This window comes from Oncorhynchus keta, chromosome 8 (assembly GCF_023373465.1).
Source record: "Oncorhynchus keta strain PuntledgeMale-10-30-2019 chromosome 8, Oket_V2, whole genome shotgun sequence".
Taxonomy (NCBI): domain Eukaryota; kingdom Metazoa; phylum Chordata; class Actinopteri; order Salmoniformes; family Salmonidae; genus Oncorhynchus; species Oncorhynchus keta.
This window is the reverse complement of record NC_068428.1, coordinates 17,356,681-17,369,302: the sequence shown is the minus strand read 5'-3', so window position 1 is coordinate 17,369,302 and position 12,622 is coordinate 17,356,681. Positions and strand designations below refer to the sequence as shown.

General features: G+C 43.3%; 1 protein-coding gene across 1 annotated transcript in view; it reads right to left on the bottom strand.

Annotated features, from left to right (window-relative positions):
- LOC118386901 (scavenger receptor class A member 5-like) overlaps positions 1–12,622 on the bottom strand; it is a 57,445-nt gene that overhangs the window by 5,491 nt on the left and 39,332 nt on the right. Inside the window, exon 8 of the mRNA XM_035774875.2 lies at positions 1,256–1,444. Within this exon, the coding sequence (XP_035630768.1) occupies positions 1,256–1,444 (189 nt within the window). The remainder of the gene's footprint in view (positions 1–1,255; positions 1,445–12,622) is intronic.

Genomic DNA, 12,622 nt, shown 5'->3' with positions numbered 1-12,622 from the left:
ATAAGATAAGAGGCCAAAAATATCCTACACTGGCTGGAGGCCGCAGACAAGACCATCAACCCTTGAAATGCCAGGGCTTGTCTGATATATTGTGTAAATATACGTCTACAATGAGAACTATGTGTGTAGTTAGGAACTAATGTCTCCATTTCAACTATTTTATTTGATGTATTTGTGTGTCTTCCCTCAAAAGTAGTAGTATCACTAATGCTCAAAGGAGGCCCTTTGTGTGTACGGAAATATCGTTCCGTATTGTTTTCCATATACTTTATGACCAGCAGTACTGTTGGGAAGGGACCAGGACCTGGTAGACCTACCGTCTGTCTACTCTATCCGTTTGTTCACAGAAACATTTTGAACTTTGAGTGTGAGCAATATTTTCCCTCAGAATGTTGGCAAACACACTCTGTATGATCAGAGTTTCTGCTTTAAGGTCATTCTACCACATTTAGCACCATGAGAGAAGACTCCAAGTTTGAGCACCACCAACTACAGAACATTGAATCACTGAAACATCTTGAGTGCAGCATGAACTTGAAAAGGAAACTTGGCCAGGACCAGTATAGTATAGTGTACATTCACCACAGATGTTTGGACTGGGCCTAATACATCACTGTTGGGTTTATTTTAACTAGACATGCCTCCTAAACTGGTTTACCCAGCATCTCAACACTTACTTTGAGAATTATTTATTGTATTGACCATGTACAATGTCATCTCTAACATAATTATAGATACAAATATGGGTCAGGATGAGGTCAAGAATAAAGAAACAACATTTTGCTTCGCAAATGGGGTCTATGAAAGAAAGACACATTTACAACTGTTTAATTAATCCTCAAATGTAAATGTGAATTATTGTTAATTTAAAAAAATGGTTATTGGAATTAGATTTGTTTTTTTTTTGTTTTGTCCAGATTAATTTGAACAAGACCCTAATATTTTGATTGGACCAAACATAGACGTGTGTGTATGCATGATGTAATGATGGTTGTGGAAAATAGGTCATAAGAGAGGAAACAGATGGATATTACCACTGGCACATTTTTGATGGCATCTGGCTCATATGATGTTCCCTATAAACGTATATGAATCTCAGAAGTTTTCAAATGCTTTGTGCACTAATACCCACCATAAAAAAGTACAATTTCAACAAACAATTGTAAAAATCCTAATCTGCCTCCACAAGTTTATCACAGTCTGTACTGTAGTTAGTTCAAATCTCCATTGAGATAAAAACAGCCAAAAGGCTTACCTTGTCCAAACCGGCCTGTTTTATGGATCTCGAAGGCTCCTTTGTAGCCAAGCATCCTGCAGACCACGTCGCCGTCCTTCTTGTCCCAGACGTCATCACACACCGTTCCCCAGCGTCTCTCGTGGAACACCTCCACTCTCCCCTCGTGAGGGCCTGATCCATTCACCAGCCTCACCAGTGTCTCGTCCACTGAATCGCACGCACACACACACATACGCACACACACACGCACACAGCAGGGGAGAGAGACATGATAGCATCTTCCGGCGCCGACAGAGATGGCCGCCTCGCTTCGCGTTCCTAGGAAACTATGCAGTTTTTTGTTTTTTTACGTGTTATTTCTTACATTAGTACCCCAGGTCATCTTAGGTTTCATTACATACAGTCGAGAAGAACTACTGAATATAAGATCAGCGTCAACTCACCATCAGTACGACCAAGAATATGTTTTCCGCGACGCGGATCCTGTGTTCTGCCTTACAAACAGGACAACGGAATGGATCGCATGCAGCGACCCAAGGAAACGACTCCGAAAAAGAGGGAAACGAGGCGGTCTTTTGGTCAAACTCCGAAAAAGGGCACATCGCGCACCACTCCCCAGAGATTCTTGCCAATGTCCAGTCTCTTGACAACAAGGTTGACGAAATCCGAGCAAGGGTGGCATTCCAGAGGGACATCAGAGACTGCAACGTTCTCTGCTTCACGGAAACATGGCTCACTGCAGAGACGCTATCCGATGCGGTGCAGCCAACGGGTTTCTCCACGCATCGCGCCGACAGAAACAAACATCTTTCTGGTAAGAAGAGTGGCGGGGGCGTATGCCTCATGACTAACGAGACATGGTGTGATGAAGGAAACATACAGGAACTCAAATCCTTCTGTTCACCTGATTTAGAATTCCTCCCAATCAAATGTAGACCGCATTATCTTCCAAGAGAATTCTCTTCGATTATAATCACAGCCGTATATATCCCCCCCCAAGCAGACACATCGATGGCTCTGAACAAACTTTATTTAAATCTTTGCAAACTGGAAACCATTTATCCGGAGGCTGCATTCAATGTAGCTGGGGATTTTAACAAAGCTAATCTGAAAACAAGACTCCCTAAATGTTATCAGCATATCGATTGTGCAACCAGGGGTGGTAAAACCTTGGATCATTGTTACTCTAACTTCCGCGACGCATATAAGGCCTTGCCCCGCCCCCCTTTCGGAAAAGCTGACCACGACTCCATTTTATTGATCCCTGCCTACAGGCAGAAACTAAAACAAGAGGCTCCCACGCTGAGGTCTGTCCAACGCTGGTCCGACCAAGCTGACTCCACACTCCAAGACTGCTTCCATCACGTGGACTGGGACATGTTTCGTATTGCGTCAGATAAAAATATTGACGAATACGCTGATTCGGTGTGCGAGTTCATTAGAACGTGCGTCGAAGATGTCGTTCCCATAGCAACGATAAAAACATTCCCTAACCAGAAACCGTGGATTGATGGCAGCATTCGCGTGAAACTGAAAGCGCGAACCACTGCTTTTAATCAGGGCAAGGTGTCTGGTAACATGTCCGAATATAAACCATGCAGCTATTCCCTCCGCAAGGCTATTAAACAAGCTAAGCGTCAGTACAGAGACAAAGTGGAATCTCAATTCAATGGCTCAGACACAAGAGGCATGTGGCAGGGTCTACAGTCAATCACGGACTACAAGAAGAAACCCAGCCCAGTCACGGACCAGGATGTCTTGCTCCCAGGCAGACTAAATAACTTTTTGCCCGCTTTGAGGACAATACAGTGCCACTGACACGGCCTGCAACGAAAACATGCGGTATCTCCTTCACTGCAGCCGAGGTGAGTAAGACATTTAAACGTGTTAACCCTCGCAAGGCTGCAGGCCCAGACGGCATCCCCAGCCGCGCCCTCAGAGCATGCGCAGGCCAGCTGGCCGGTGTGTTTACGGACATATTCAATCAATCCCTATACCAGTCTGCTGTTCCCACATGCTTCAAGAGGGCCACCATTGTTCCTGTTCCCAAGAAAGCTAAGGTAAATGAGCTAAACGACTACCGCCCCGTAGCACTCACTTCCGTCATCATGAAGTGCTTTGAGAGACTAGTCAAAGACCATATCACCTCCACCCTACCTGACACCCTAGACCCACTCCAATTTGCTTACCGCCCAAATAGGTCCACAGACGATGCAATCTCAACCACACTGCACACTGCCCTAACCCACCTGGACAAGAGGAATACCTATGTGAGAATGCTGTTCATCGACTACAGCTCGGCATTCAACACCATAGTACCCTCCAAGCTCGTCATCAAGCTCGAGACCCTGGGTCTCGACCCCGCCCTGTGCAACTGGGCACTGGACATCCTGACGGGCCACCCCCAGGTGGTGAGGGTAGGCAACAACATCTCCTCCCCGCTGATCCTCAACACGGGGGCCCCACAAGGGTGCATTCTGAGCCCTCTCCTGTACTCCCTGTTCACCCACGACTGCGTGGCCACGCACGCCTCCAACTCAATCATCAAGTTTGCGGACGACACAACAGTGGAAGGCTTGATTACCAACAACGACGAGACGGCCTACAGGGAGGAGGTGAGGGCCCTCGGAGTGTGGTGTCAGGAAAATAACCTCACACTCAACGTCAACAAAACTAAGGAGATGATTGTGGACTTCAGGAAACAGCAGAGGGAACACCCCTATCCACATCGATGGAACAGTAGTGGAGAGGGTAGCAAGTTTTAAGTTCCTCGGCATACACATCACAGACAAACTGAATTGGTCCACTCACACTGACAGCGTCGTGAAGAAGGCGCAGCAGCACCTCTTCAACCTCAGGAGGCTGAAGAAATTCGGCTTGTCACCAAAAGCACTCACAAACTTCTACAGATGCACAATCGAGAGCATCCTGGCGGGCTGTATCACCGCCTGGTACGGCAACTGCTCCGCCCTCAACCGTAAGGCTCTCCAGAGGGTAGTGAGGTCTGCACAACGCATCACCGGGGCAAACTACCTGCCCTCCAGGACACCTACACCACCCGATGTTACAGGAAGGCCATAAAGATCATCAAGGACATCAACCACCGAACCACTGCCTGTTCACCCCGCTATCATCCAGAAGGCGAGGTCAGTACAGGTGCATCAAAGCTGGGACAGAGAGACTGAAAAACAGCTTCTATCTCAAGGCCATCAGACTGTTAAACAGCCACCACTAACATTGAGTGGCTGCTGCTAACACACTGTCATTGACACTGACCCAACTCCAGCCACTTTAATAATGGGAATTGATGGGAAATGATGTAAATATATCACTAGCCACTTTAAACAATGCTACCTTATATAATGTTACTTAAGACCTAAATGACATTATTCATCTCATATGCATACGTATATACTGTACTCTACATCATCGACTGCATCCTTATGTAATACATGTATCACTAGCCACTTTAACTATGCCACTTTGTTTACTTTGTCTACATACTCATCTCATATGTATATACTGTACTCGATACCATCTACTGTATGCTGCTCTGTACCATCACTCATTCATATATCCTTATGTACATATTCTTTATCCCCTTACACTGTGTATAAGACAGTAGTTTTGGAATTGTTAGTTAGATTACTTGTTGGTTATCACTGCATTGTCGGAACTAGAAGCACATGCATTTCGCTACACTCGCATTAACATCTGCTAACCATGTGTATGTGACAAATACAATTTGATTTGATTTGATTTGGATGGTGGTTCGAAAGGGGAAGCTGGTCATGGGCCAGACAAAACCCCTAGCCACAGAACACTGATCAGATTGAGGTGGCTTGACTCAGTGTATTAACCTCAAAGATGGATCATAGAGTGCATTTCTGTAAAGTCAACTAAATTACAGTAATATTCAGAGGACACTGGCTTGTTGATTTGCTGTTGATTTCCCAACCAGGTTGGTTTACCAGCATGTCTTGGATTAGTGAAGTCATACTTTTTGGATTAGTTTGTTCAAAACACTGTTTGTACATTTCATGTAGACACAATAAATCCATCAGGTATGGAGCAACAAGCCAAACATCTTTCTAACTTCACTTAATCTCAATTATTTTTTCATAAGCGGGAAAATAAAACAAAACACTTGAACACATCTTTAGGAAATGCTTTCCATGAAGCTTGTTTGTTCAAAGGGGTTTGCTATTAGGGGTAATTACTGCCTCCACACTTGGTGACCTCCATAACTGCAGTTATAAAGAGTTTGGAGTGAAATTTGTGGTCTTGTCTGGGCAGGAGAAGGTGTTGAAAACAATTAGTACCTCCCATTGGAAGATTAACTCTGACTGAACTAGCCTTTATTGACCTTTTTAGGAGATGGATAACCTGGGGCTCCAATGGCTGAACATGAATCTGGAGGATAGACTCGAGAAGAGCACAGGAACAAGGTCAGGAATTTGGTCTGAGAATGTTGTCACAAGAAATAGAGATGCAGGGACCGGATATTAGCCATATCATCAAGTGAAATTATTACAGTTTGTCAAAATAAATTTTAGTTGACTAAATGTGTTCATCAGCATTTTGGTTAGGCATACGCAATCTGTGTTTTAGATGGCCATCACAGGGACCAGTCTATGTGCTATCGTAACTGTGCTGAGACCATCTCCTCCATTACAGGTCACCTCCGCTGTGTGTGTTGATGCTAGACTGCCTTGTTTAAAGAGGGTTCTGGGTGGGTATTGTCATTATCCTCGTTCGTGCGTGTGCGTGTGTGTGTGCGTGTGTGTGTGTGTGTGTGTGTGTGTGTGTGTGTGTGTGTGTGTGTGTGTGTGTGTGTGTGTGTGTGTGTGTGTGTGTGTGTGTGTGTGTGTGTGTGTGTGTGTGTGTGTGTGTGTGTGTGTGTGTGTGTGTGTGTGTGTGTGTGCGCACGTGCACGTGCGTGCGCGACCGTGACCGTGACCGTGTGCCTCACAAGACAGCAGGCGTCTCTTTCCCCTAGCACACACAGTGGGAGGTTGATCCGAGGGGCCCCCCGTCCACCATCATGTTTGGGAAGAATTGAATGGAGAGAAAATGCTATTTCTTGCCAGGTAGTCATATTACAGCTCCCCTGCACATGAAGCCTAGTCCTGTAATGAAGCCTAGTCCTGTAATCCTGCAACAAAATCCCTAATGAAAAACATGTTGCAGCCAGGTATGGACCTACCTTCAAGCCAGCATGAGGCTTGGTTTGTTCAAATCATTTTAGAAGTTCAGACAGAAACTTAAGTTAAGTTAATCACACATCCAACAGAAAACCTCTTAGCAGACTTCTCCTGAGAGAGACTCATGCACAGTATACTACAGGGCCTAGTAAAGTCCAGCTAATTGATAAGATGACAACCAGTACTTCCCATTTCTACCACCACACTCATGATATCTCTCTGTAGTTTCACAACTGAAGTATTTGTTCTAGAAAAAGAGTTGTTTAGTCTTATGGGAGAAAACACTAAAAACAGTACTGTCAATACCTTATAAAAGCAGGCACGTTTCCAAATGTGCCTTTGACGATTAGAGCACTGGTCCACTTTGCTATACTTTACATCATCAAAACTACAATTTGAACTAGGTCTTTTCATTAAATTTATTGAATTTAGCATGTATGAGCAACATAATTAGGACAAAAACAATAACCGATTAAAGAACAAAAATGGCTATACTGACCTATAAAACTGGCAATCAACCAAACGTTATACAGTGCCTTGCGAAAGTATTCGGCCCCCTTGAACTTTGCGACCTTTTGCCACATTTCAGGCTTCAAACATAAAGATATAAAACTGTATTTTTTTGTGAAGAATCAACAACAAGTGGGACACAATCATGAAGTGGAACGACATTTATTGGATATTTCAAACTTTTTTAACAAATCAAAAACTGAAAAATTGGGCGTGCAAAATTATTCAGCCCCCTTAAGTTAATACTTTGTAGCGCCACCTTTTGCTGTGATTACAGCTGTAAGTCCCTTGGGGTATGTCTCTATCAGTTTTGCACATCGAGAGACTGACATTTTTTCCCATTCCTCCTTGCAAAACAGCTTGAGCTCAGTGAGGTTGGATGGAGAGCATTTGTGAACAGCAGTTTTCAGTTCTTTCCACAGATTCTCGATTGGATTCAGGTCTGGACATTGACTTGGCCATTCTAACACCTGAATATGTTTATTTTTGAACCATTCCATTGTAGATTTTGCTTTATGTTTTGGATCATTGTCTTGTTGGAAGACAAATCTCTGTCCCAGTCTCAGGTCTTTTGCAGACTCCATCAGGTTTTCTTCCAGAATGGTCCTGTATTTGGCTCCATCCATCTTCCCATCAATTTTAACCATCTTCCCTGTCCCTGCTGAAGAAAAGCAGGCCCAAACCATGATGCTGCCACCACCATGTTTGACAGTGGGGATGGTGTGTTCAGGGTGATGAGCTGTGTTGCTTTTACGCCAAACATAACGTTTTGCATTGTTGCCACAAAGTTCAATTTTGGTTTCATCTGACCAGAGCACCTTCTTCCACATGTTTGGTGTGTCTCCCAGGTGGCTTGTGGCAAACTTTAAACAACACCTTTTATGGATATCTTTAAGAAATGGCTTTCTTCTTGTCACTCTTCCATAAAGGCCAGATTTGTGCAATATACGACTGATTGTTGTCCTATGGACAGAGTCTCCCACCTCAGCTGTAGATCTCTGCAGTTCATCCAGAGTGATCATGGGCCTCTTGGCTGCATCTCTGATCAGTCTTCTCCTTGTATGAGCTGAAAGTTTAGAGGGACGGCCAGGTCTTGGTAGATTTGCAGTGGTCTGATACTCCTTCCATTTCAATATTATCGCTTGCAGAGTGCTCCTTGGGATGTTTAAAGCTTGGGAAATCTTTTTGTATCCAAATCCGGCTTTAAACTTCTTCACAACAGTATCTCGGACCTGCCTGGTGTGTTCCTTGTTCTTCATGATGCTCTCTGCGCTTTTAACGGACCTCTGAGACTATCACAGTGCAGGTGCATTTATACGGAGACTTGATTACACACAGGTGGATTGTATTTATCATCATTAGTCATTTAGGTCAACATTGGATCATTCAGAGATCCTCACTGAACTTCTGGAGAGAGTTTGCTGCACTGAAAGTAAAGGGGCTGAATAATTTTGCACGCCCAATTTTTCAGTTTTTGATTTGTTAAAAAAGTTTGAAATATCCAATAAATGTCGTTCCACTTTATGATTGTGTCCCACTTGTTGTTAATTCTTCACAAAAAATACAGTTTTATATCTTTATGTTTGAAGCCTGAAATGTGGCAAAAGGTCGCAAAGTTCAAGGGGGCCGAATAATTTCGCAAGGCACTGTGTATATTGTTGGTCAAGCTTATATCTCCTGAATTTCAATCGGCTGGCTCTTTGTCCTCACTCGAGAAATTAATAATGACCGAGCCTACCCGCGTCTGAAATGCGCCAGGCAGAAATAGCCCTGCGTTTGGCCAAACGCTCTATTTCTCAGATGTCTATAATTAGCTTTCTCGGTCCTCATACAGAAATGTGTTCGCTTACGTTACCCGCTGACTACGTCAGCGAACAACACGGAGGTGGGGAATCTTCAGCACACACACACAATAATGCTTGTCTTTAACACTCCAAAAATGTGTACAATAGGCTTGGTATATTATGTAATCTGCTTTTAAATTTTATACAGGCTGAATCAAAATGAAAGCATCATTCTATTTTAGATTCCTATCAGCGGCCTCCAATAATGTTGATTTAACCCAGACGTGCGGCCTAGTTCCATAAATGTTCAAATCCTTTCCGGATCATCGAACAATGGTAAATTCTTAGATGACAGAGTATACTCTTGGCTAACAAGTTGAATCAGCAATACAAAATTGGGTTTAATTATTTATTTACTAAATACCTAACTTATCACACAGAATTTCACATACACATATTTAAATCATAACTTGATTACAAATTACGTCATAAAGGTAAACGTCCCTAACGGGCGGAACAGATATGACAGCTTGTTACACAAAAGAAAAGGGGCTGAGTTTGAGTGAAAGAGCGGGAAGACTGCGGAACAAAGGGCGAAGCTGTGCTATCGTAAATACAGTATCTTATGCATTCTAAATTACCACCCATTTGGAAAAGGAAAATGCAATAAATATTTACTCTGAGCTGCGCTTCGGTAGGTTGGTGGTAGATGGAAGGCCTTGTTGCCCAACGAGTCCTTTGTCCTTTGAAGAATGTCTCTGCTGGTAAATTGAAGACGTTGTAGTAACGTCGTTGTATGGTAGACGGGATAGTCTGTCTGTTCCTTCCTAACCCTCGTTTGCAGCGGCTGTTGCTAACTCAACGGCTAGGAGGTATCACTTCTGTAGTGAATAAGAGTTCAAAGTTCATACCATTCACAACCAATGCTCACGCTGATGTTGGCTTCATTCTGTAGTTATTATCTGAACCATTCTGACATCAGACCGTCGTCCTCACATCCTCGGAACAGGAGGTTATATTGTCTTCAAGGGCTTTTATAGGAAGGGAGAGGAGGGCGCGTTTGAAACGTTTTATAGCCCATGTCCCTTCACAGGGGCGGGCCACTGATTGAGCAGAGCCCTATCTTATGAAAACCCAAATCTCTCATTTTAGAAGCTAAAATCACATTTCATCCCATCACGAATAATTTCATATTCAAACATTTAAATTGAACAACAATTCCATGTGAATCCGATAACTCTGATGTGTAGACTTTCCACTGTAGAGTTTATGTCATCTTATCATTGATGAGAATGTCTCAGATGACAACCGAACTGACATCATATTCATTAAGTACAACCGCATATGTTCAATTGGTCGGATTACCAGAATATAGTTCATTTCCCCCCACCTTCTGATGTTCCCAGAATCTCTATGTTAACCAAGGGTTTTGCAAATGTAACATCAGTAGGGTAGAGAGAGGAAAAAGAGGGAAAGAGGTATTTATGACTGTCATAAACCTACTCCCAGGCCAACGTCATGACAACAGTAAGTACGCGTATCTCTAATTTGGCTCTGTGGGCTAAATCAATCTGACCTCATAGTGCCAGTCAAGTAGACCTATGCATCATTGTGCCGAATTAGCCGTTTATAAGAGCGTGGGCTTCTCCATATCGGTTCAGCTACCTACTGCACACAGATCCTCATCCACTGTGCTATGTTAGCTACCCTGCTAATACCACCATGGCTCTGGCCTAGCCCCATCACACCCCTATCAGAGATAACCTGGGTCTGCGTCTCACTGGACAGATTGAAGTTTCCTACCAGAGTAAAGTTATGCCTACATATCTGCAGCAGACACATGGTTTCAATCTGCCAGATTGGCTGCATGTCTCAGGCTAAGAGTAGAGCGGAGCTCAGGCGGCAGCATCTGCAACACATTAACAAGATGTTCCTGTGCTCTTCTCGAGTCTATCCTCCAGATTCATGTTCAGCCATTGGAGCCCCAGGCTATTCATCTCCTAAAAAGGTCAATAAAGGCTAGTTGAGTCAGAGTTAATCTTCCAATGGGAGGTGCATTTACACATGAACAACCTGAAGTTGTGAACATATACACACTCACGCGTGCACTTAGACCTGCACACACACACGCCGCAAAATGCACAGCATTGTCTTAGTCCATTAGTCCAGAAATCTTGTTGCAAAAGGTCCAGATGTTGTAAGCTGTTGCACTAAGATTCAGATTCACTCTCTTACTCTCTCCTAAGAGTAGAGAGGAAGATACAGTGCCTTGCGAAAGTATTCGCCCCCCTTGAACTTTGCGACCTTTTGCCACATTTCAGGCTTCAAACATACAGATATAAAACTGTATTTTTTTGTGAAGAATCAACAACAAGTGGGACACAATCATGAAGTGGAACGACATTTATTGGATATTTCAAACTTTTTTAACAAATCAAAAACTGAAAAATTGGGCGTGCAAAATTATTCAGCCCCTTTACTTTCAGTGCAGCAAACTCTCTCCAGAAGTTCAGTGAGGATCTCTGAATGATCCAATGTTGACCTAAATGACTAATGATGATAAATACAATCCACCTGTTTGTAATCAAGTCTCCGTATAAATGCACCTGCACTGTGATAGTCTAAGAGGTCCGTTAAAAGCGCAGAGAGCATCATGAAGAACAAGGAACACACCAGGCAGGTCCGAGATACTGTTGTGAAGAAGTTTAAAGCCGGATTTGGATACAAAAAGATTTCCCAAGCTTTAAACATCCCAAGTAGCACTGTGCAAGCGATAATATTGAAATGGAAGGAGTATCAGACCACTGTAAATCTACCAAGACCTGGCCGTCCCTCTAAACTTTCAGCTCATACAAGGAGAAGACTGATCAGAGATGCAGCCAAGAGGCCCATGATCACTCTGGATGAACTGCAGAGATCTACAGCTGAGGTGGGAGACTCTGTCCATAGGACAACAATCAGTCGTATATTGCACAAATCTGGCCTTTATGGAAGAGTGGCAAGAAGAAAGCCATTTCTTAAAGATATCCATAAAAAGTGTAGTTTAAAGTTTGCCACAAGCCACCTGGGAGACACACCAAACATGTGGAAGAAGGTGCTCTGGTCAGATTAAACCAAAATTGAACTTTTTGGCAACAATGCAAAACGTTATGTTTGGCGTAAAAGCAACACAGCTCATTACCCTGAACACACCATCCCCACTGTCAAACATCGTGGGGCAGCATCATGGTTTGGGCCTGCTTTTCTTCAGCAGGGACATGGAAGATGGTTAAAATTGATGGGAAGATGGATGGAGCCAAATACAGGACCATTCTGGAAGAAAACCTGATGGAGTCTGCAAAATACCTGAGACTGGGACAGAGATTTGTCTTCCAACAAGACAATGATCCAAAACATAAAGCAAAATCTACAATGGAATGGTTCAAAAATAAACATATTCAGGTGTTAGAATGGCCAAGTCAATGTCCAGACCTGAATCCAATCGAGAATCTGTGGAAAGAACTGAAAACTGCTGTTCTCAAATGCTATCCATCCAACCTCACTGAGCTCGAGCTGTTTTGCAAGGAGGAATGGGAAAAAATGTCAGTCTCTCGATGTGCAAAACTGATAGAGACATACCCCAAGTGACTTACAGCTGTAATCGCAGCAAAAGGTGGCGCTACAAAGTATTAACTTAAGGGGGCTGAATAATTTTGCACACCCAATTTTTCAGTTTTTGATTTGTTAAAAAAGTTTGAAATATCCAATAAATGTCGTTCCACTTCATGATTGTGTCCCACTTGTTGTTGATTCTTCACAAAAAAATACAGTTTTATATCTTTATGTTTGAAGCCTGAAATGTGGCAAAAGGTCGCAAAGTTCAAGGGGGCCAAAAACGCCGAAAAGGG